This window comes from Diabrotica virgifera, chromosome 7 (assembly GCF_917563875.1).
Source record: "Diabrotica virgifera virgifera chromosome 7, PGI_DIABVI_V3a".
Classification (NCBI taxonomy): Eukaryota; Metazoa; Arthropoda; class Insecta; order Coleoptera; family Chrysomelidae; genus Diabrotica; species Diabrotica virgifera.
In genome coordinates, this window is record NC_065449.1 from 150,194,647 (window position 1) to 150,221,882 (window position 27,236).

The following is a 27,236-nucleotide window of genomic DNA, read 5'->3' on the forward strand; positions in this document are numbered from 1 at the left end:
AAAATGAATGGTTTTTGAAAAAAAAATAAGATCAAAGTATAGAGCGCATATTTAAATTTTCTTAAAAATCTTCTTTTTCTCCATATAACTTAAAAATGATAAGAGATACTTTTATAAAAAATAAAATCAAAATGTTTATCTAGAAGAAACCTTCATTTTTGTATGGCATCTCTTATCATTTTCGAGTTACATGGAGAAAAAGGAAGATTTTTAAGAAAATTTAAAAATGCGCTCAATAATTTGATCTTATTTGTTTCAAAAACCATTCATTTTAAACCCGCCCAACTTTTTGAACATAAAAAACACTATAGTTAAATGTATTGTAGAAGGAAAACGATGCATTTAAATTCTTGTGGATGAGGGGTTAAATATACTTCTCATTTTTTTCTTAAGATACATTAGTCATCGAATTTTTTACAGTTTAACTAGCATAGTTTGAATGTAATCGACATTTAATATTGCTTATTTTAAAGGTCTTTTCAAGCACAATAAAAGTTATTGGAAGCATTATACACCTAAAATCGACCGTTTCTCTGTTATTTCAAGTTAAACACACTGATTTGAGCATGCACCAAGAAAACAAGTTTTTTTCACTTACCATATCTCTTTTTGTGTTATAACTAGAAGATTCATAAAGGAAAGAATCTCTTTGTTATTTTATGAGCTACAAAAATGTTTTATATAATTTTTTTTAGTTAGATGCATAGTTTTTATGGTATTCGCAAAAGACCGTTTGAAAAGGTGTTATGTTTCAATGAAAATGGTCAATTTTCAACCAGGAATAACTCAAAAAGTATTGAGTTTTCGAAAAAAAAATTATAGAAAATTTTTTGCATAAATTCAAAATGACTTAGTTCTAGCCCCTACACTTTCGTGTAGGTTTTGTTAGAACTCATCATAAATGTACAATAATGAAAACATATTATTTTGAATTGGGTGCTATAAAAAATAAGACAAATGGTCTGAACAAAATATAGCAAATGTTTACTGGAAATGACTACAATTGCAAACGAAATGAAACACTAAATAGTTTAATATGTTTTTATTCTTTATTAAATATCTGAGAAATCAAAGGAGGGGACGTCCTTATTGGTAAAATGGCGAAGGTAAAACCCCTCTAAACCTCGCCGAAGACGTAGTACATCCAGATAAAAATACAACTCTGATATAAAAGTCTATAAATAACATTACTTAACATGACTTTAAAATTCAGACCTAACCTAAGTATGCATACATATTAGGTACTAATATTGCTAATCAAGTAAAATCTATAATAATGTTAAATTAACTAACGTTCTTTTAAAGCCTATACAACTATAATAAAAATTCAATACAGATACAGAAGACAAAATACTTGTGAGCTAAAAAAATGTTCAAATTTAATGATTACTCAATTTCTTTCTTTATTTGAAAATACTTCTGCTTTTCCATTTTTCGCTTCTTTGTAATTTTCTGAAATTTTTCCATAATTCCTTGAAACTCACTCGTAAATTTGATAAAATCTTGGTCGTCTAATTCGTCCACCGCATTAATGATGTTTTCACTTTGAAGACTTCGTTTGGTGTTTTCCTGAATCAAATTATCTTTTCTACCTTCCCTCTGACAAACTCATTACTTTCCTCCTCATGCCTTGATTTGATAATTGAAGTTTCTCCAAACACCTTGCAGCATCATCTAAAACAGAATTAGTACCCACATGCTACTCATACATTCTTACCAAGTGCACATGCTTACACAAGGTATTCCTCACCAAATATTCATCACAACTGCACTGGTAACGGAGAATACAAATTTTACAAACTCTACAAAACAATGTCTAACACTCACTTTCACATACTTGTCTTAAACCTACATTATATAATTCATTCGGATCCACAAAGGATTTTACCTGAAACTGCCCATATACCTTCACATTATTCTTAATCAGTTCTTCCATTTTGTATTTCATCGATTCTTACCGTTGCAAGAGTTGAAGAACTCCTTTATAGGATAATGCTACTCATTTAGCTACGTTAAATGACCACATTTAAGCTGAAACATAAAACCAGAAAAGGGAAAATTTTAGATACAATATGTAAAAAACAAAACGGCACAAAACAAGAATTGGAAGGAACGGTTTAAAAAAATGTGTGAAAAATTTCTTAATAAATTGTAAAATCTCAAGCACCGTTGCAGAAAAAAGTAACAAAGTCCAGAAGATATTCAAAGGAATACAAACAATTCGCTCTCACATTATACTTTTTTGAAACCAAAGTTTAAAACTTTTGGAAAAAAATTATTTATTTTCCAGCTAAACGTTGTTTGAAAAAAAAAATGACTAGAACAATTATTATTTGTAAACCTGGATTAATCCAGACCTCTGTATTTAATGCTATCCAGTTAAAAGGTAAGACTATGTCAGAATAATTGGATAAAAATTGTGTTATATGCATTGATAGAGCTGCGCTTAAGTCAAATCTTTATTTTCATTAGGGTCATGATGAAACTGTAAAAACTGTGTGAAAATGATTCCAAGACATAGGGAAAGAAAAAAAATAAATGAATGAAAGTAAAGATGATTCAGATTTGATTACAGAACAGATTACAAAACAGAACAGAACAAATTTGATTCAGAAAAAAATAAGTCTTTAGTTGCATAAAACGTTGCCATTATTATGGCAAGAGGATTGTTTCAGAATTGAAAACAGCCATTTGCTTATTTTTTTAAATACAATCTTTGACGCCAACAACTTCACCAAATTATCAGAATCTGGGTTACATGTTGAAGGTCTTCTAACTGATTGATGATCAAATTTTATAAAGCTTTCCAGACCATTAAATGTCAATGCTCAAGCTTATTTACTTTTTTTGATACTCCACATTTACAAAAAGCAACTAGAAATATGAAAATGATAATAAATAAATGATAATATGAAAAAATACATCAATTTGATAAATTATTTAATATATTCAATTTCACCAACGTATGTCACCCAAATGAACATGAGTAAAACAAAAATAAAAAAAAAACAGAAATCAGGACAAATACAAATGACAGAATAAATACAAATATATATAATGTAAATATTGAGGTTGTTGACGAATATATTTATATACCTGGGTCAAAAAATAATCTAAGCTAATAAAGAGTATCAGACAATTATTGAAGTACAAAGAAGAATCAGATTGGCGTGGGCAGCGTTTGGAAGGTTAAGATGGATACTAAAAAGCACAAAGATACAAGAGTACCTAAAAACCCGTGTAGGTATTTGACCAGTGCATCCTTCCTGTTCTGATGTATGGCCCCAGTATGGCTCAGAAACATGGACACTAACAAAATAGAAACTCGGAGAAAAATGGAAAGATCCATCTTGGGAATAAAACTGCAAGACAGAAAGTCAAACAAATGGAAAGAAAACAAAAGTAAAAAATGTAACTGAACATTTAACAGGGTTAAAGTGGAGATTTGCGGGCCACAATGCGAGACAGGAAGATAAAATATGGAATGCTGAAATACAAAACTTGAGACCGTGGACAGGAAAAAAGAGGAAGACCTCAGATGCGATGGAAGGACGATATTGAAAAAACTATAGGAACTCACTGGGAAAGCACAGCCATGGACAGACAGATATGGAAAGCTTTGGGGAAGGTCTATGTCCAAAGTTGGATAGAAATGGGCTAAAGAAGAAGAAGATACCCAAATGAATTTAAAAATGTTTTTAAAGGTTTGGACTACCACCTCAATTACATCAACGAGATGTAGGTATTTTTGGGCAACTTGAAAATATGTAAAGAAAACATCGATATAACATCAAGATCTAAATTTTTGGATGGTGACAATAAAAGGTCTAAAAGTTCTTGGGCAGAGACCGGAAAGGGCAGGATTTATCAACTTAAAAGTGAGACGAATAAACTACGACCGTTTAGAAAAATTTTTCGGAAATTTAAGAAGCAGGAAACTCTGTAAACCTTACCGCAATTCAATGTGATGGAGCATTCAGCAAATTACTTTGTCTTAATTATTTACACCTGGAACATATGAATTGTGCAGATAACTTAGGGATTATAATAACCGGCTTAAATAATATCAAACATAATACTTTCCTACCTATAAATGTTACAAAAATATAAATATCGCTATATCCAGATGCCAACTACAGGTACAGAAAGTGCCTTTATTTATTTATAGGAATATTTTATCAAAAAAGCTTTACAAATGCATGAGATGCAAGCGGCTGAAATTAAGAATTACAGTAATTTATTTACTAGACTGAAAGCATACAGTACCAAAAAAAAGTTGTTTTGCCAAATTCGTTGGCCCAGCAGCAAGAATGAGTAAATGAGGTATTCCTAAAAATTGTTTTAAAAATTTGAATTTTAAAGCAATATTAATACGTGCATAATAAAGAATTTGTAAATGAGTTATTCCTAAAAATTGTTTCAAACAATTAAATCTTGATATAATTAATTGTCTTCCCTCTTAATTTAATTACTATTTTATTTGTGTATATTGAGTATATTATATGTTACTGAATATAATAAATAATATTAAAAAACCAACTATAGATAGACATACTAGATTTAGTAGTATTGAACAAAGCTTGATATAAAAACTACAATATTAAATATTTAAACATGTGATAATATTTTTAATTTTCTATCTCCCCCCTTTTTTTTACTTTTTTTTTTACTTTTTAAATCAGCGTTAAAATATTTTAAAGAATAAAATAATCTTACACGAATAAATAATTTTAATATATAAGTATATGGAAATGAATCACACGGATGTTTAAAAGGAACTTCTTTCATTACCCTAAAGTATGAGTGTGATATTCCACCTTTAGTTAATATATCTTCATATGAAGCACTAAAAATTCTTTCTAACTTATAAATGTATTGGATAAAGTCCTTACTTGGAGTTCTCAGTCCCCCATAATCACATTTATCAGTACTGTATGCTTTAAAATGTGTCAATAATAAACTACTATCTAGTTCGTCAATTTCCCTTGAATATTTATTACATATATGACAAACATGAATATTGAGAGCCTTTTTAATTAAATAACCACATACATACTGAAAAGCATTTTGGGTTGTTAGATTTTCTGTTTTATAATCACAATCTGGAAGTGAAATAGCCTTCATTGGCGAATATTGTTGACTATTAGAAACTTTTTTTACATTTAAATCCATTAAACGTTTATCTTAATCATCTTTGCAATTCATTTTGTTAGAATGCATAAAATTTTGACAAAACAATTTTTTAAATGCCCTCTGAAATTGTATGGCAGTTGGATTGATGGAATTTCCGCCTTGTTGCCTTATACTTCCAAAATAATTTTCCACACAGTCTTGGTTAAGTCTTCTTGTTTTTAAATATTTAAAACCGCTAGATGATAAGTTATCCCAAAGTTTTGTTAACACCATTAATTGTTACAATCCAACTATTTTTTGATCTAGAACGACATGTTACATCTTTTCCTGTTTTATCTAATATTTTCAGGTTATGTAGAAAATCTATCATGGAATTTAGGAAATTGATCTGAAATTCAGTTCCCTCAAATACATTTTTATATTTGTTAGGATTATTCGTATCAGTAGAATTTAAAATATCAAACAAATTATTAAATTTTTCAATAATCTCTACTGTTCCTGATGCCTCTAATGAAAGAATACCAAGAGCAATATATGTATTCATAGAACTTGCAACAGTGTTACTTAAAATTTGTGATGCTAGTTTTACTCGCATTTTCTCAAAAGATGTGGGGTATATATGAGAGTATGTTAATTTTGGTGCGCACTTATAAAATTTTTTTTTATCGTCATGATAAAATGTTTCTATAAAGGACCAAGAAGTTTTTTTGTTATTAAAATGAAAGACATTATTAATTAAGTTATTTCTAGTGGCTTTAAGTAAATGACATGGGTCAAATAAATAAACAATTTTTTGTCCATTGACATCAAATTCTGGGTTAGATGGAGAAATCCCAAGTAATTTACTCAATTTTATAAAATTCGATCCCAAATCAGTAACAAGACAATTCACATATAAACCTGATTGAAATAGTTTAGAAATACATTCTTTTATAATAGGAAGAAGGTGATTTGCTTCAAAGGTAGTATTCACAAAGAAATATGCTAGTTGCTGTTTCCAATTTGAATACAAACCTCGAACCATTATTACAAGTACATTTTGTGCAACTATTGATTCCTTTTTCCCAGTTCCTATATCATATAAACCAACTATTTCATCACGACCTGCATCAAAAAATAAATTACTTTTAATTGACATTTCATCAATACAAATACTACAGTGCTTGTCCTGATCCAACATTGTGTTCACTTTTAATTTTAGGGCATCAAATATTTGTTCATTATTTAAACCAGGTTTACAGACCAAATTTTCAGTAATTTTTTGAAGACTTCGTTTTGAGGGCAAATACAATATTTTTTCCATAAAAGCATATGCTCTAGGACCCAAAAAATATAGTGTTAATGCAAATTGTTTATATTCATCAGAATACCTCCTACTTTTTGGAGGTTTACTTTTTAATAATGCTTGAGCTTTTACTATTTGTGCTAAAGGCTTGTTTAATAGTTTGTCACACATTTGATTAAATTTATTTAAATAAATGTTATCATTTTCCTTCTTCTTCTTGGAGGATTTGCATTTCCTAATATTTTTTTGTAAAGTTTTTATTTTTATTCGTAATTTTACTTTCCTTGGTGAGCTACTAGATAATTTGGGGGGAGTTTGAGTTGAAACTGTGTGTGCTGGAGTATGGGGTCTGGTAGATACTTCGGTATTGACATCAACATCTGAAATAATAAAGTATATTTAATAACCAAATAAAGCTTGTCACACACAGGGTATGCATATATATAATATACTACATATATTATACATATATTATAGATTTATTCTCGCAGCATCCCCTGAATGTATCCTGAACTTACCCACGATATGTTCGGGAATGTTGCACGAATACATATATAATATAGTTTAGCTCCCCGTGCGTGACAGGCTTAACACACACATTCAAAGCAGATATAGATGTTCCATTTTATCTTTGCACAAATGTCATGATTCGTTTGCACATAAGTTAAACCAAAACATTAAGTGAAATGTATGTAGATATGTAATATCATTGATATGTACTGTCAATATAATAATTAAAGGGTTAGGTGTAACAATTGGTCAAAGACTACTTTTGTCGAAATTAAGTTTATGACATTGCTTGCCTTCAAAAATACCTTCGCACAGTTTGGAGCATAAAATGTACATGTAGTGTGTAAGGAATTCAATGTTAAACAACATGAACGGTTATTGACAAAATGAATGAACAAATGCACTGATATAAATGTCACTAAAAATGATAAACGTCAAAATTCATAGTAAACAAGGTATCAAAGACAAGGTATGCCATATTGTTTATCTTTGTTTAACTTATTGTGGTTTCTATGGACAAGCAATTTAATTTTGCTACACTATTATAGTTTCTGTGAGTAAAATGGTGACCTAGTATAATAAGTAATTAGTGAATAATTTCATGCATGTGCAAAGATATAATTGAAGAACTATATGTTAAAGATACTATTGTTTGTTTTTTAACGAAGAGGAGTGAATCAAATTTACCGCCCCGTAATGCTTGTTTCTAGTTGGTCCAACCGCAGGCGACTTTACTCCACTGTTATTAAATTTTGACACTAATGACATTTATGAAATTTTGTTACTTATGTCATTTTATAGGTTAATTAAATATATCAGCGATTTTTTGTGCTTTCTGCATTATGCCTTTAATTTTTAGATTTTTAGTCTACTTTTATATAAAAACAGTTGTTTTTAGAACTCTTTAGCGATGTGTTAGTATAACATAATATGTATGGATTATCATCGAAAGCCGATATGATCCACGAAAAAAAAAGATGAAATTGGTGACTTTCCAGTAACTTTCTTGGGTGTGAATCTGTCTGGTGTCTTTTTAGTTTACTCCTCTTGGTTAAAAAATCAACTATAGTAGAAGGAAACTAATATATCTTTAAAAGCATAGGAAGAACACGCATCTCCTGGCTGAGGAACCTTAGAGAATGGTTTAACTGTAGTTACAACTGTTCAGAGCAGCAGTCAACAAAGTGACCACAGCCATTATGATATCCAACTTCCCATAGGAGATGAAACTTTAAGAAGAAGAATATGTTAAGGCTTATTAGTGATTTGTTGAACACGTAATAGAGTTGTAGGAGCAATAAATAACATTACCTGTTTCCACAGATTCTTCCATCAAAGTATCAGGTATACTGTGCATACTATGACTGGCATCAGTTTTGTTGGCAACTGGCTGCATAATATCTATTTCAGTTTTATCTAAAACCACAACATATGTATTACTCAATATGTAACCATAAGATACGTTCTTATAAAATACAAGTTGCAAAATGGTGTCTAAAGGTTGATAAAAGATTATATATAACGAGAGTACAAGACAGCAGAAACGAAAAATCAATCATAGATTACTTTTTGGTAAGCAGCAACAAATGGAAAAGAGTACAGGATACGAAAGTGAAAAGAGGCTCGGAGATTGGCAGTGACCACCATCTAGTAATAATGAGAATGAGAACAACAGAGGAAAAAGAAGAAAAGAGAAGAAAGGTAGTAAATGAAAAAATAAAAAGTTACAAATTAAAAGAGGAAATATATAAAAAGAAATTCCAAGAAAAATTAGATAATACTTTGAAAGGTAGGGCAAAAAATACAAATATAGAAAAAAAATGGGAATATCTAAAAACCAGCATAATCAAAGCAGCTGAGGAAACTTGCGGGAAAGCAAAAATAGCAAACACTAACATGAGGAGAACAGAATGGTGGACGGAAGAAATACGAGAGAAAATAAAGAACAAAAAAGACAAATGGAAAAGATACCTAAGCACAAAACACCCGGAAGATTACGAAGCATATAAAGAAAAAAGGAAAGAGGTTAAAATAGCGGTGAAAGCAGGAAAGGAAAGGTCATGGGAGATATTTGGACAAAAAATGACAAAAAATTATAGGGAAAACCAAAAACTCTTCTACGGCGCATTAAAACAACTCAGACAAAAGAAAGAGCACACGATGCCGAATATAAAAGACAAGAATGGAAACGTACTAACAGAAGAAAAACAAATAATGGAAAGATGGAGAGAACATTTCAAAGAGCTAACTCATGTAGACAAGGACAACATAGGGGAGATACAAGAAAGGAATGAAGAACAACAAGTGGAATTAACAAGAGAGGAATTAGAGAAAGCAATAGAAAGAGTAAAACTGGGCAAAGCACCAGGCAAGGATCATATCACCCCGGAAATGATAAAATTCATGGGGACAGAGGGAATGGATAGCATGAAAGAACTAATGAATGATATCATAAATAGAGCAGAATTACCAAAGGACTGGAAGAAAGACATTATATTACCAATACACAAAAAGGGAGACAAGAGAAACTGTAATAATTACCGAGGTATCACCATATCAAGTATCCCTGGGAAGGTATTAGCAAGAATACTAGAGACAAGAATAAAAACACAAATAGAAACAACTATGGAAGACACACAGTGTGGATTCAGGAAGGACAGAAGCACGCAAGACCTAATATTCACATTAAGACAAGTAAGTGAGAAGGTAATCAAGAAAAATAGAGAGATACATATGTGCTTCATTGACCTGGAAAAGGCGTTTGACAGAATCCGAAGAAAGGACGTTTGGAAGACACTAACAGAAAGGGGAGTCGACAGACACATAATAGAAGTAATAAAGGATATGTACAAAAATAATACAAATACAGTAAGAACCAATAACGAGGAATCCAGAGAATTTTCTACAAGTCAAGGCGTCAAACAGGGATGCGTGCTGGGTCCACTGCTATTCTCAGTGGTACTGGATGAAGCGATAAAGAAAGCCAAGAGAAGAATGAGAAAACTAACATTAGGATACTGGCAAATGAAACAGACTCAACTATCGGAGCTACTATTTGCAGACGACATGGTATTGATAGCAGAAAACAGAGAAGACTTACAGAACAATCTTGAAATCCTAGAAGAAGAACTATCAAACATAAATATGAAAATTAATACAGAGAAAACAAAAACAATGATAATTTCAAATACGAGGAAGACACACGCAATAGAATTAGACGGGAAACAACTAGAGCAAGTGGAATATTTTAAATACCTAGGAGTAATAATCGAATCAAATGGTAAACAAGACATGGAAATAAACGAGAGAATGGGACGAACAGGAAGCTTATTTAACACTATGAAAACAACATTTTTTGGGAAAAAAGGGATACCGGAAAAAGTAAAAACGGCAGTCGTTAAATCAGTAGTTAGACCAACAATCATGTATAGCAGCGAGACATGGACATTGACGGGGAGACAAAAATCCAGAGTCAATGCTATGGAAATGAGGTTCCTGAGGAAAATAGCAAACAGAAAAAGGACAGACAAAATACGAAACGAAACAATTAGATAAAACCTAAAACTAGAACCAATCAATGAAAAAATAGTAGAAGGACAACTTAGATGGTTCGGGCACGTGTGTAGAATGTCGAACGAGAGGCTAACAAAACGAGTGTTCGAAACGAGAGTGCAGGGGAAAAACAAAAGAGGGAGACCAAGAGTTATGTGGGTAGATGAAATCAGGAAAGAAGTCGAGAAGAAGGGATTGACATTGGAAAGTGCAAGAAACCTAGCGCAAGATCGGAAAGCATGGAGACTACAATGCCAAACTCAACTCCACCAGCCTTACACCTAAAGGTAGAAAGGCTTAGGACTAAGTAAGTAAGTAAGTAAATTTCAAAATTCTAGATCCTGTTTATGTTATGATGAAAAACAACAAACAACTTATACAGTGATGAGCGTGCTAATAACCGGCAGAATAACGTAAAAGATGGAAAACATAATATGTACATTGCGAAGTAAATAGAGATGAAATTAGTACGGGTGGAAATTATCAGTATAAACTTATAAATTAACATTACATTACATAGTTTCCCACCTTTAGTAGTCTGTGAGGGGAGTATTTTATAAAATTCTCCTGTCATAGTAACAGTAGTCATATTCCTTCTATATGGCTAAAGCTGGGAAACTATGTAATGTAATGTTAATTTATACATTTATATTGATAATTTCCACCTCTCTTTACTTCACAATGTATTATGTTTTCCATCTCTTGCATTATTCTGCAGGTTATTAGATCACTTCACTGTACATATGTATAAGCAGTACATATACAAGCAGATACAGTCAGAAAAATGAAAGAATACCCATGAACGAACATATAAAACACACTGTATTTTACTGTCACCGTGTCACAAAGAAAATTGTCCAGTGAAAGTACATGTAACAATAATTATTACAAGTACTTGCGCTGGTCAATTTTTTTTGTGACACAGTGACAGGAAAATACAGCGTGTTTTATATGACTGTTTATGGGTATTTTTTCATTTTTTCTACTGTACTTATTTTTATATGACTTTTATGAGGCACTGTAATTATTGTGAATAAATAAGCTGTACCTACCTTCAATCTGTGTTTCAAGTCTTATGATTTTTCTTAAGGGTTCATCTGCAGATTGTACATCTTGGTTGTATGGGAATATCGTAGGATGAGCTTGTATAAATAAATTTTTTCTTACGTTTCCCCCCTTCGATATAAAATGTGGTTGAAAGTGTTTCTCACACATTCTATAATTTTTGTGCAATTCATTGACATCCTTTGAAAGTAAATCTTCCCTAATTGCAGCTTTTAGCCATAATTCAGCTCTATAAAAAAATGTATTGAATTAAAATATTAATGTTCAGATAACTTTTGTAGCGCGTTTTAATATCAAATTTGATTTGTTTACCTGCTACGATCTCGTGGTATTGAAAAAAGACTTATTTGTTCCCCAGATCTAGTCTGGCATCCACGAACCACACAAGAAATTCCACCTTTGCGTGCAGCCATCACAATTATAGTTTATTTTAATAATTTTTAATATTAATATACCTTTTTCAACAATTATAAAATATTATGAAAACGCCAAACACGAAAATTTACACAAACAAATTGTCACTTGTCACAAACACATGTACATAGATAAACAGCCGTTACGCCAATGCGAGCAACGATCAAACATCAAACATGGCGCATGGTCATGCGCAAAGAAATTTGGAGCCCGAAATATTCCACGCTTTCGCATCTTGTAACACTGTCACTGTTCACTGATCGATCCCCAAGAAGAAAAAGAAATAACAAAAAAAAATAACATAACCACCAAAATAATTTGGCATCTTTTAAGTGTTAATAAATATACCAATCAAATCAAATGGAAGTAAACCGAGAAGTTATGGAAAGTACGTGTAAAATAGAAATAGATAATAACGAATCCGATGATGCTCTTCTGAATACTTTTAAAACTGAAATTAAGGAGGAGTCAGAGCTAGATATTAAATTTGATGATTTAAACTATAAAAATTATCCTTTAAAGGCAGAAATAGAATGCAATGAAGATAAAGTTTGTCTCCTTCAAGTAAAAGAAACACATGAAGGTAAGTAAATAAAAACCTTAATTTTGTTATTTCAGAGAAATCAGTACTTTTAGGATTGCGAATAAAGCAGATATTTGGCCAAGTTTTTTGGTTAATATACAGGGTGTTTCATTAGGAATTGTCAATATAGTAACTGGAGAAACCTTAGCACAAAATATGAAGATTTAACTTAAAATAAAACACTTAAATAAAATATTCCTCATGATTTCAATGGATTGTTTTTGATGATCCAACTCATCCCCTTAAGAGTAAACAGTAGTGATCAACCGGTAGCAACAAAATATAACGTCGGGAGATAGTATCATAAACTTTGGCAACAGTGGTAATCTTTGACATTATCTAAGATTAATATTTTGACAATATCATAGTCGCGCTAAATGGAAGTAATAGAAAACGATTTTATTATTAATAAATAGATATTTATAAAAATAAACCAAAATGGGTGAAAATTTTATGTTAAGATAGGTATTTAGAAAGGTATTTGCATGAAATATCTAATAATAAAGTGTTGTGAAGCGAAACAAATTTCGATTTTCGCATAATTTTGGCACGGTTTTTAATTAACTTTTTCTTGGAAGGTTTCACTTTATTTTTCGTTTGATTTACTTTTTCCATTTTGTTAAACTATTGATAATATTTTTAGAATAAAAAATCCTCCTAAAACTTTATATACTCCCATTAGAATTCGAAATATTTTTACGTAAAATATACTTACCTACCTACATATAACTAAAACATACAATTAACAACAATCTATTCTTTCAAAGAGGCCAACAACTTATACAACAACAACAAATATAATAAATTAACTATCAATAAACACTACTTTCCTATGAAACAACAAAAACGAATTCTTAAATTAACACACTACTGCACTGAACAAATATCAATAAAGATGACAGAACAGCTTAGAGAAAATCTGACGCAGGTTTGTCAAAATGACAGTGATAATTTCTCTATGTTGCGTAATTAGTTATTTAATTTAATTTAATTTAATATTTATTGATGGAAAACTCCAGAGAGAGAGAGAGACATACTTTATTGATACAATGTACCAAAAGGCCATCGACTGAAGTCTTTCAGCCAATTTACACAATTAATATACATTATTACAATATGTTTTTTGTTAATATTAATACAATACAATAATAAAAAAAAAATATTTGTATGTGGCGGTAATCACCATATCACTGACAATTGAGTTGTTTATTGTCTTGATGTGTAGCAGATTTCTTCAAAAAGAGTTCTTCCTGGATATCTACGGGCACTGTCCTCTAGTATTTTCACAATGTGGGGCTCAATCAAATTTTTGTTATTGTCATTAATAAAGAGATATTTAAACAGCTTATTGAGTCTCTCCTTAATAGGTTCAGTTCCAGTTTTCTCGTACAGCATTCTGTTGGATGGATTATGAAGTGGATTATCAGGATGACGCATTCTAGTAATTTGTCGAAGGCTAGTTGTTTCAGCCACTTTTATATTATTTTTGGCAGGACCTCTAGAATTATAGAAAATTGTAGAACCATACTCCAGCATGGGCCTGCAAATCATTTTATAAATATTGGCTGCTGTTTCAATCGTAATTCCCTCATTCTTGTATGTTAAACTTCTGAAGTGTTTTGCTCTAGTTATAATTTTCCTTTTTATAACTGCTGTGTGGTGGTTGAACTTCAATTTGTTATCTATTTCTATTCCCAAATACTTAACAGTTTGGGAGGGTTTAATAATATTGTCGCATATGTTTATAGTTGGTGAGTGATCTTGGATTCTATGGTTAAATATTATTAGTTTGGTTTTAGAAGGATTTATTGTTAATCTCCATTTATTCATCCAAGATATTGTGTCATCCACCTGCCTCTGCAATAAGTCCATTGTCTTTATTAAATTTTTTCCATATGATATCACTGCAGTGTCATCAGCAAATTGTAGCAAATTAGTGTTGGTTAGTCTATTGTCGCATATGTCACTGCAAGAGAGATTATACAATAGAGGGGAGAGTGGTGAACCTTGTGGAACTCCTTGTTGCACTGAAAATGAATGGGAATATGTTTCATTGATCTTAACTATACACCTGCGTCTTCTAAGAAATTCGTCAATAATCCATATTAGAGAAGGGGAGCATTTCATTCTGTGAAGTTTATATAACAATCCTCTATGCCAAACGGAGTCAAAAGCCTTCTTGATGTCCAAGAAAACTCCAGCGGCCTTTAGTCCTTGCAATCTTGCTGCCTGCATATTGGATGTTACTATTGAAAGAGGAAGGATTGTAGATGATTTTTCTCTAAATCCAAACTGGTGTGCTGGAAGTTGGTTTAATTCATTATATAATCTTCCTTGGATAATTTTCTCAAAATTTTTTCCAATTACTGGGAGAAGGGTGATTGGACGGTAATTTTGGGGTAGTTGATGGTTAGTATAAGGTTTAGGGATAACTATTACAATGCCTGTCTTCCACTCATCAGGGAAGAAATGATTCATGATACAATAGTTATATATGCTCATTATCTCCTTATGAATATCTGGATCTAGTTGTCTAAGGATTTTACGATTGATGGAATCTTTGCCTGGAGCTGTATTTTTTCCTTTATATAGAGCCTCGTCATATTCATCTTATGTGATGTCCTGAAGAGCATTCAGATTACGACTATTTTCATAAAAACTTCCAAACCAACTATCCACCTCCTCTAAGGTATATCTATCAAAATTGTCATCCTCATCAAATTTGTAGGTTTCTTCAAAGTATCTAGCAAAAGCACTACATGTTTCTTCATCTGTACTATATGTCTGGCCATCATGTATCAGTTCTGAAATCTGTTGTCTAAACGATTTATATTTAGACAGTTTTTTTATTTCATTCCAGTATGTTTTTCCTTTCATGGAGTTTATACTTTTACATGCTAGGAAAATATATTAAAGGTGTTCCTTCCTTAATACCCAAAAGGCAGATTACCCAGGAAAACTTTTAACCACCCCATTAACAATATATTATCAAAATGTCAGCGGTCTGCGAACCAAAATAGACCGTCTTAAACTGGCTGTGAGTAGTTGCTTGTATGATATTATAATTTTAGTTGAAAGTAACCTAAATAGTGATTTTTTGGACAGTGAACTAGAATGTGTACATTTTAACTTATATCGTAGTGATAGGTCAATCTTAACAAGCCAAAAATTGAGTGGTGGTGGTGTACTGATCTACGTCAGAAGATCTATTCGGTCCCAAATGATAAATATATCACATCAGAACGTGGAACAATTGTTTATTTCATGTGAGTACAATGCATCAAAATTTATCAAAAAACAAAAAACAGGGGTTTGTTTTGGTTGGATCAGGGAGAGCAGCATATGTGCCTCCTGATGAGAGACTAATAAGTTTCGAAACCGGTAGAGGTGCTTGCAGCACTCTCTGATTGGACTGGAATATTGTTCGGCTGTATTTTCATTTTGCAACGAAATTGAAAATGGTTATTCATTTTTCAAAATTTATCATTTCAGGAGTTTATATTCCACCAAATATGCCTGGATTAGTTTACACCTCTCATTGTGAAACAGTAGAGGATGTTCTACAAAGATTTCCAGCACAATATTTTTATATTTTTGGAGATTATAATCTTCCCGAAGCTATATGGTCAAACGATGAATATTGTTTGCAGGTTGTGTGTCCTGGAACTTTTCAGCTATCCATATTGCCCAAACTTTTGGTTTTCTTCAGTTATTTCAAAGGATAAGTATTCCTAACAGCAGAAATATTTTCTTGGATCTTATGTTCACAAACGATAAAAGTGTTGAGGTACTGTTAAGAAATGACTCTATTCTAAACAGCAGTTTACATCATGCTAGTTATGAGTGTAGTTTAAGAAATATTCACAAAAAACAGGTAGACGACAGCCTCTTCTGCCAGGATCTGTACTATGATTTCAATAACGCCAATTATGTGGGTTTAAATAATTTTTTAGCTGGAATTAACTGGGAGCAGTGTTTGTCTCGTCTTGATTTAAATTTAGCTGTTGATTACTTTTATGAAATTTTAGCTTTTGGTATTGCTTCATTTGTACCTGTGAAAAAATACCAAACCAGGACTTATCCTAGGTGGTTTTCAAAGGAACTAAGACAGCTTATTTCTCAAAAAAGGAGAGCACACTACACCTATATTCAGTCCAGATCTCAGGCTGACCTCAATATTTTTACTAGACTGCGTTCAGAATGCAAAAAAGTTCGGGAGGTTTGTTGGTCTCAGTATATCTCATTGATGGATATAGAATTCAAATCAAATCCTAGATACTTTTGGAGGTACATGTATACACCGTTCTTAGGCGTCAACGCCCTTCGGTAGGGATCTATGGAGGAGTATCACCAAGCCGGAAGCCCTTATCCCTTCCCGTACCGCTCCTCCATAGGCCGATCAGACGCCAGTTTATTCCAGACCAAGCCGTAGACTCTATTGAGTTTTATACTACGGCGTTGGCCTTTTATAAATTTCATGACCTAGCTGAGGCTCGAACCAGCGACCGCAAATCGCAAATCCACTAAACTTGTCGATCGACTGAGCCCCAGCTAACTGGACCGTCAAGACCGACCACATAGAACTGGAGGTACATAAAGGACTTAAAAACCAACCTTTCTCTTCCCCAAACAATAATATACGGCGAGGATAAAGCAAATGATGGGCAAGAGATTGTTGATTTGTTCAAAAAGTACTTCCAAACAGTGTACACCCCAAGTAACCCAGAGAACAAACTCGACCTTGGAACACCCACAAATATTTACCAAAACTATAAGTTTTCGGATATTTCTACAAAAGAAATATGCGAAAAAATATCTCTTTTACCTAGTAAAAATACCCTTGGTCCCGACGGTGTTCCAAGTAGCCTGTTAAAATATTGTGTATGTACCCTTGTGGTTCCACTAAGTTTATTATTTAACAAGTCTTTAAGATCCTCAATTTTTCCTGAAAAATGGGAAGATAGTTTTATCACGCCCATCTTTAAAAGTGGGAACAAAAACGATGTTACGAACTACAGGAGTATATGAATTCAATCATCACTTCCAAAATTGTTTGACAGTATTATCAGCGACCAATTAAACTGGATGTGTCGTGGGCTAATAAATAAGAATCAGCATGGCTTCTGTTCAGGTCGTTCAACTCTAACTAATCTGTTACCATATCAATCAAAAATAATTAAAGCTTTGGAAGAATTCAAGCAAGTTGATGCAGTTTACACAGATTTTTCAAAGGCTTTCGATCAAGTAGACCATAATATTTTTCTCAGGAGATTATTTGATATAGGGTTTGATGTTTCGGCTGTAGGTTGGATCAAAAGTTTATTGTCAGAGCGTAGACAGATGGTCAAAATAGGTGCTTTTAAATCGGATGCAATATGTGTAACTTCTGGTGTTCCCCAAGGGGGGCACTGCTCCCTAATGTTTTTCAATCTGTTTGTGGACTCAATTTTTGATTGTTTTGCTGATGATTTCAAAGCCTACAGAATAATGAATTGCCAAACTGATCAACAACTGCTGCAGGACGATCTTGACAGATTAACACAGTGGCGTCACATTAATAAATTAAACCTAAATAAATCAAAATGTTGTCTAATTAGTTTTTTTAAGGGTTCCAGAAAATATGACACTTCTTACGAACTGTGTGGGCAACCATTAAAAACTGTATCAAAAATAAAAGACTTGGGAGTAATTTTCGACAAAAATTTAACATTTGTCGATCATATTAACTCTGTCACAATACAGTCATCCAAAATGTTGGGTTTCATCGTGAGAAATTGTAGACATTTTTCTGTTGACACTGTCAGAAGCCTTTACTCTTCATTAGTCAGATCTAAACTTGGGTATGGATCAGTGGTGTGGTCTCCTTACCAAGCTGTCCATAAATATACTGTAGAAAAGGTTCAGCATAAGTTTCTACGATTTTGTGGATTCAAATTATATATTGGGATCTCTGATCATAATTATTCAATTTTGGAAAAACAACTGGATTTGAAAACACTTTCAGAAAGGAGAATCTGTGCTGGATTATATTTTTTGCATAAAATTGTTACAGGGAAAATTGATAGTGCTGAATTGTTGGAGTCGGTTAACATTGAGATTGTCACACGAAATAGGAGACATAACTACTCTTCTTTTCATATACCCTATCATCGAACAAATTATGGTATGAATTTGCCTATAGAAAGATACTCGAGATATGTTAACCAACTTCATTGGGAAATATTTGATATGTCTGAGAGTGGGTTCAGGGCTCAATTTAATAGAATCAATTTCATAGAATAATTAATACTTTAGTTTAGTGTAAAACTTTAATTATAAATTTAGGGTTGTAATGTTAATTGTTGGTTGTTTGAACATTGTTGCAGGTTGAATTATTTTTGTTGTTTTTTGATTATATTTTTTTCTCAATCTATTACATACATCTTACATTTTACTATTTGTTAATTGTAACTGTTAATGGGGTTTTCCCGTAATATTAATAAATAAAAGAAAATAAATAAATTATCCAAACTTGGCAAAACCATTTTTTCAAATACTTTAGATAAGGCTGACTGAATACAAACTGGCCGATAATTTTTGATATCACTATGATCTCCTGCCTTGAAAATAGGACACACAAAGGAATGTTTCCATCTGTTCGGGAAAATTCCCGTCTGGAGAGCTTTATTAAGAACATATACTAATGGTTCACACAAGGACACTGTGACTTCGAGGTTACTAATTTCCACCTCCAGCTGTTGTGAGAAAATTTCATTACTCTCCAGGTTATCCAGAGATTTACCATTAAAAGTGCTGTATACAGTACCAAAATGTTTCGCAAACAACTCTGATATTTTTTGTTTGTCATTCTCACTTTCCTCACCTAGAAACATAGAGCCAGGGAGAGCACCATGTCCGTTGGTTTTATTTTTGATGAACTTAAAAAATTCACCAGCGTTCTCATATATTCTCACTTTTATCTTTGAAACGTAAGCATTGTAAGACTGCTCAGTGAGTGATGAGCATTCATCTCTCAAATTTTTAAATTCAATGTAGTGGTGATACTTATTTGTAGTTTTATATTTTTTATGCGCAATCTTTTTGGCAATGACTTTACTCTTAAGTTCAGATGAGAACCAAACAGGAAAATTCGATCTTTTTACAGATATCTTGGTAAAAAAAGTTCAATTGCGTTCCAAATAATGGAATAAAAAGCATCTAAAATGTCATTTACATCCTCTAAACAGTACAACTCAATCCAATTGATCTGAAGCAAATAATTATTCAAGGCACCATAATCCGCCTTGTGAAAGTTATAATAAATATTAGTTTCCAAACTGATATATTGATTATCAAATAATATTAATGCTTCAAGTGAGGGATGATACCTGTCACACGTCATTAAAGCTTCCGCATTTTTTAGATTTAAATAAGTATCAGAGAAACACAGATCAAGAATTGAGTCATACTGGTTTTTAAAATAATTATATTGACCTAATCCTAAAAAATTGAACTCGGCACAAAACAAAATTTCAGTATCATTACTTATATTTTTAGCAGTCGTCTCACCGTCCCATATCAGATTTGGTAGATTATAATCCCCAAATAATACTAGTTTAGAATCTTTATACTTATTCATAATTAGTTGTACAGTATCAATGTGATTGGAATAAACATCCAATCTAGATCTGGGCGGAATGTAGACACAGCCAAAAACATATTTAATGCAATTAATAGTAATTCCAGCAAAAACCTGTTCTACATTTGAACTCTCAATTTCCACTAGACAAGAACTGATATCACTTCTAACTGCAATTAACACTCCACCTCCTCTTGATTTCTCGCTGGAAATATGATCACGGTCCCGACGGTATACGGTATATAAATCACAGAAATATATGTCCTTTAGCTTCGTACGCAGACCACGCACATTTTGGTAGTAAAGTGATAGACTTTCATACTTATGTTCGCATTTGGGAGTTTTTTGGATTCGGGTGGTTTTGTTCTTTTACCTTTGAAATAAACGGGTTACCATTCTTGTATCGTATTGCCAAGTTTGATTCACCATTTCTTCTACGCCTATCAAGTTCTTCATATAATTTCTTGAGATGATTTCGTTGCATTTGAGTAAGATCTGATTTAATCAATATGCTCGATGGCTTCAACTTATGTTTGTTTTTAAGACATGCAATCACTGGTATTATTTTGAAAAATTACCTTAAGTGATCTTGGCCTGTCACTACTGCTATTACCACGTCCTACCCTCAAAACCTTAAACTCAGTTGCTCCAACCTCCAGTTTCGTTAGTACTTCTCGAATATTTGCCTTGTCATGATCTATTCTCTCATTAGTAACCTTAAGGCTGTATGACACTATGCATTTTCTTGTATCATTTCTAATATCGTTTCTGATATCGTTTCTTGTATACATTTTCTTGTATCATTTCTTGTACGTACATTTGTGCCCTGTATGAAACTATGCAAGTTCTTGTATCGAAAACTGTATGAAATTCGGCACGTGATTGGTCGAAATTTTGTTTGTCACCCTGTCACGTTACATTGGTATGGTAGTACTGCGTCTACAGCTGATTTTAAGGATTTTATAAAATTTATAAACTTTTAAAAACAAATATTTTAATGTTATAATAACTAGAATTTTTACGTTGACTGTTGATTATTTGTGTTTTTTATTTTGTTTTGATATTTGTGCTAAAATATTTGCATTATAATTATCTTCAGTTTGATCCAAATTGGAACTATTGTATTTTCCTCTATTAAAAAATTATGCAATATGAAACCCAAAGTTATTCTAAATATATGGTTATTAGTAGAACAGTAGTCCATACCAAACGGTATATTAAGTATCAATAAAATATTTATAAATAATTCCTACAAAACACAAATAAATTCATCAAGACATAAATCATATGATCTCATTTTCAGCCGCCATTATGACATTTAGAATTTTTACCAGCAGGTTTTACGTTTTTGCTCTTTGCGCAGAAATTGGCGCAGTTATTGTACAAGAATCTGTGCCTGACACAAATTCTTGTATCGTTTCTGATATCGTTTCTTGTATCTATGTATGACACTATACATTTTTTTGACATATCAGAAACGATATTAGAAATGATACAAGAAAATGCATAGTGTCATACAGCCTTTAGATTGGCTCTCATCAACATTATAGATTAGTATATTTTTAGATCGACTACTTCTATCTTATAATTCCAGGAACATATCTTGCTCATCTTTGATAATAGATACACTTTGATTTCTTACCTCTTCACTTCCATTTCCACACATGGTTTCAATTTTTTCTTGTATCCCTTCAAGTTTCTTTTCTAAAGTTTCAACTTTCGCCTCATTAGATTTTACAGACGCTTTAATTGTATCTATTGTTGCCTGCACTTCAGTCCTCTGATTTAACAATACGTTAATTATGTGAACAATAACTACTAGTACATCTTTATTGGTAGTGGTACTTTTCTTTAATAAATTATTTATTTCATCCTTGATTGCAATTTCACTCTCTACAGCATCCACAGTATTGCACAGTAGTCTTAAAAAATCAGCATTGGGCACCTCTGTTTTCCATTGTCAGCACTTTCTTTTGATACCGAATTTTTCCGGTTATTTGAAGCAGAATTCAAAGATAATCTCTTCACCACCGTCTCTTTGCATACTTTACATTCCCAGTTATGCGATTTAGTTTTGCGAAAGTCAGCACAGATTTTTTCATATTCACTTTTAGTCAAACCCGTGCATCCCTTATATAGTTATAATATGTTATAATATAATAACAATAATAATAATAATATTAATAACCTGTGGGAGTTTTTTGTCAGTTCTTCTATCAGGCGCGGCCCCCTGCGAATGGGGGATGCTTTCTGGGTATTCGTGGCGCCAATACCCAGAGAGTAGCAGGGATACTTGCCGTGGAACAAAAACTGGCACCTGGCAGTAGGTATAAAATTCACACCCATTAATATGGAGAATATTAATTTATGTTTAGGATCGCTGCCTGGGGATCGCCAGGGCACGTCTGGAGCCGGCGCTGGACGTGACAGCATGCGGGACGTCGGTGGCAGGGTGTTGAGGAGGCGGGCCCCTGTCATACAATCAGCTACAGCCCAACAACAACAACAACCACAAGCGAGCCAAACAACAGCAAGAGCTCCACCCGCTGAAGGTGCTGCGCTGGAACATCAGCCGGCGCTCACTCAAGCGGGACGACCGAGGCAGCGCATGAAATGGACTGTGTCCATTAATGAAAACATTTTGCGCTTCTACTACAAGGTGACAAACCTCGGTCAAGAAACGATCGGCTACCGTCAACAGCTGTATGCCGAATTCTGCAGAGAGTACCCAGATATTCAAGTATCGGAGCAACGAATATCAGATCAATACCGGGTAATCATAAGAAATAATCTTATCCCAGAGACTAGACGCGATACCATCAAAAGCGAAGTCGAACGGGAGATTAACAACCAAGGACTAGTTTTAGATCAAGTCCCTAATGAAATCCCTGATGAACAGATTCCTGAACTTCCCATACCAGAAACTCAACCTGATAATACACCGCAGGAAAACAACGAGTTACGTGATAGCCTAGTAAACGAAATGGCTCGCGCCGTACAAGAGTTTAATGGAACAAACCCACTTAGCAGACCACCGCTACCAAGAATTAACTCTTGTAAGAAACTAGGTGCGCTGTTACAAATTGTGAACACTGAAATCCTACCCAATTACGTCGTAGAAGCTCACACGTTAGAATATCTGCATATGCTCATCTACTGTGCAGCAACAGCAATTGTTAATGTAATGGGCATTAAGATCAGAACGCGACGGGGTACTAATAACGGAAGAACTGTTAACAGAATTGCACCCTGGGAAAAAAGACTGCTAGGGAAGATTGAATTACTGCGTAGGGATATTGGCCAAGTCACAGAATATTTACGTGGAGTACCAAGTAGAAAAGTCAATAGGAGAGCTGAAGAAATAATTCGGAGCACTGCAAGACACTCGAGATACGATCCAGACAATAACACAGCCCAACAGTGTCTGGATACATTAAAGCAAAAACTATCCGTCTATTCAGGACAACTAAGGAGGTACAAAGTTAGTAACAACCGAAAAACTGACAATGCACTTTTTGAAAATTCCGAGAAGGCATTCTACCGAAAACTCAATTCCACCGCAGAAAGTGCCGACAAGTCTTACCCAAGCCAAGAAGAAATTCATGACTTTTGGGGAAATCAACTTTCCACACCAGCTGCTTTTAACAACAATGCTGGCTGGATAGAAGATACGACGCACAACTGTCACCACTACGTTACTGCTAACTACGAACCATTCACGACTGAAGAGGTCTCAAATGTCATCAAAGAGCTTCATAACTGGAAATCCCCTGGACCAGACGGAGTTCAGAATTTCTGGCTTAAAAAGTTTTGGTGTATTCATGAGTGCTTATCAACATTAATTAATCATATTATTTCTAATCCGCAGGAAATACCATCATTTCTAACTCAGGGAACCACTTATTTAATACCAAAGGATCAAAATAACACCCAAGATCCAACCAAGTACCGCCCAATTACTTGTCTTCCAACTTTGTATAAATTAATCACATCCTGTGTAACCCGGCGTATCTACCAACACTGTGCTCTAAACAATATCATAGAGCCTCAACAGAAAGGATGCGCTAAGGGTTCCATCGGTTGCAAAGAACAACTTATCATCGACTCCGTCATTTCTAACCAGGCATTCACTAAAAAAAGAAACCTTTTTACTGCCTTTATTGACTACAAAAAGGCCTTTGATTCAGTACCGCATGAACGGCTTATAGATATATTGAGAATATACAAAGTCGATGATAACATAGTGACCTTTTTAAGGCATATAATGACAGATTGGAAGACTAAAATTCACCTCCAAATACCTGGTGAAAACAATATCGAAACGGAAAATATCGCAATCAACCGGGGCCTGTTTCAAGGAGACTCGTTGAGTCCATTGTGGTTCTGTTTAGCTTTGAACCCCCTTTCCCAGCTATTAAACTCTACTGACTCAGGTTTTAGCATTAAAAACAATAATACTGTGGTAGCGAAGCTTAATCATCTGTTGTATGTGGATGATTTGAAATTAATGGCTTCCACTCGAGAACACCTAGAACAGATGCTAAAAACTGTAGAAACATTCTCTAATGATATTAGTATGCAGTTCGGCCTAGACAAGTACCGTGTTTTGAACATAGTCAGAGGAAAGGTACAGCCCGGTGGATTCGATATGCAAAATGGCCAGAACATCGAGGCCATGGGCGAAAACGATATGTACAAATATCTTGGAGTAAAGCAGGCGCGGAAAATTGACCATAAACAAATGAAAACAGAGATAACTACTGAGTTTATACGAAGGGTAAAACAGCTGCTACGTTCACAGCTTAACAGTAAAAATTTGTTTAAGGCACTAAACACCTACGCATGTTTCGCGCTTAGCTACTCATTTGGTATTGTTAAGTGGACAAAAACAGATATAGAAACTCTTCAGCGAAAAGTACGAACACACCTCACAAAGGCACAAAAACACCATCCTAAAAGTGCAGTAGAAAGAACAACATTACCACGGAATCTAGGGGGAAGAGGACTTATGGATATAGGTGAGCAATTAGATAAACAAATTGCTAATTTAAGAACTTATTTTCAGATGCAGGCTGAGACATCTACTCTACATCGCGCTATCTGCGCAGTAGATGACACAACACCGATCAAACTGAGGGAACCAGAAAAGCGCATAAACCACCTTACTAAGGACGAAAAAGTGCGCGCCTAGATGGGTAAACCTCTGCACGGGCGACATCCCAATGAGGTCAGCCAGGACTACGTCGACAATACAGCGTCGAACTATTGGTTGACGTCAGGAAAGATGTTCCCTGAAACGGAGGGTTCATTACTGGCCATTCAGGATCAGGTTATACCAACCAGAAATTACCTGAAATATATCATCAAAGACCCTCAGGTTCAAAACGACAGATGCCGATATGGATGTCAAGCCCAAGAAACCATCCAACATCTGACAGGGGGCTGTCAGGCATTTGCTGCAACTGAATACAAGGAACGGCATGACGCAGTGGGAAAAATCCTTCATCAAGAGATAGCTATCAAGCTGGGACTTCTCCAAACGGACCATCTCCCGTATTATCAATACGTCCCCGAGAGTATGCTTGAGGATGGCAACTACAAGCTATACTGGGACCGCACTGTGCTCACAGACCAAACAGTGGCACATAATAGACCAGATCTCGTACTAGTTAATAAATTAACAAGACAAACAACACTAATTGATGTGGCGATACCTAACAACAACAATCTACGCAGTAAATTTACTGAAAAGATCGCCAAGTACAGAGATCTGGAAATTCAAATACGAAGGCAATGGAGAATGCAAAGTACCCAGACGATACCAATTATTATGTCTACTACCGGAGTCATTCCGAAGACTCTCCTCGAAAGCATAAAAAAGCTGGGTCTAAATGAACACCTTTATAAGACCATGCAGAAAGCTGTACTGCTCGCGACGGCAAGATGCGTACGAAAATTTCTGGGAGAAACTCCAGCATACCAAGTCACCTAGGGCTCGATAACACGGAAAGAGTCCCACCAGAGCTCAATCCTTTTGATACCGTAGGTATCTGGGATGAGTCAATTTTCCCCTTATAGGGAGTGTGAGCCGTATGGCTAAATCTGGATATTAATAAGTAAACTCCCCTGTGGGAGTTTTTTGTCAGTTCTTCTATCAGGCGCGGCCCCCTGCGAATGGGGGATGCTTTCTGGGTATTCGTGGCGCCAATACCCAGAGAGTAGCACGGATACTTGCCGTGGAACAAAAACTGACACCTGGCAGTAGGTATAAAATACACACCCATGAGAATGGAGAATAATAATTTATGTTTAGGATCGCTGCCTGGGGATCGCCAGGGCACGTCTGGAGCCGGCGCTGGACGTGACAGCATGCGGGACGTCGGTGGCAGGGTGTTGAGGAGGCGGGCCCCTGTCATACAATCAGCTACAGCTAAACCACAACCACAAGCGAGCCAAACAACAACAAGAGCTCCACCCGCCGAAGGTGCTGCGCTGGATCATCAGCCGGCGCTCGCTCAAGCGGGACGACCTAGGCAGCGCATGAAAATGACTGTGTCCATTAATGAAAACATTTTGCGCTTCTACTACAAGGTGACAAACCTCGGTCAAGAAACAATCGGCTACCGACAACAGCTGTATGCCGAATTTTGCAGGACGTACCCAGATATTCAAGTATCGGAGCAACGAATATCAGACCAATACCGGGTAATTATAAGAAACAACCTTATCCCAGAGACTAGACGCAATACCATCAGAAGCGAAGTCGAACAGGAGATTCATAACGATGTTGTAATTGAAGATCAAGTCCCCAACGAAGTTCATGAGCAGATTCCTGAGCTTGTCATACAAGAAACTCAACCTGACAATACAGAGCAGGAAAACAACGAGCTACATGATAACCTAGTAAGCGAAATGGCACGTGCTGTACAAGAGTTTAATGGAACCAACCCACTTAACAGACCACCGCTACCACGAATAAACTCTTGTAAGAGACTAGGTGTGCTGTTACAAATTGTGAACACTGAAGTCCTACCCAATTATGTCGTAGAAGCCCACACATTAGAGTATCTGCACAT

General features: G+C 34.2%; 2 protein-coding genes across 2 annotated transcripts in view; both read left to right on the forward strand.

Annotated features, from left to right (window-relative positions):
* Positions 1-12,145: 12,145 nt before the first annotated feature.
* LOC126888302 (zinc finger protein 235-like) overlaps positions 12,146-27,236 on the forward strand; it is an 83,558-nt gene continuing 68,467 nt past the window's right edge. The window contains exon 1 of the mRNA XM_050656434.1: positions 12,146-12,542. Within this exon, the coding sequence (XP_050512391.1) occupies positions 12,320-12,542 (223 nt within the window). The 5' untranslated portion in view covers positions 12,146-12,319. The remainder of the gene's footprint in view (positions 12,543-27,236) is intronic.
* LOC126888303 (uncharacterized) lies at positions 16,625-19,425 on the forward strand. Its single transcript, XM_050656435.1, has 2 exons — positions 16,625-16,829; positions 17,132-19,425. The coding sequence occupies exon 2, from the start codon at positions 17,628-17,630 to the stop codon at positions 18,822-18,824; it is 1,197 nt and encodes a 398-aa protein (XP_050512392.1). The 5' UTR covers positions 16,625-16,829; positions 17,132-17,627; the 3' UTR covers positions 18,825-19,425.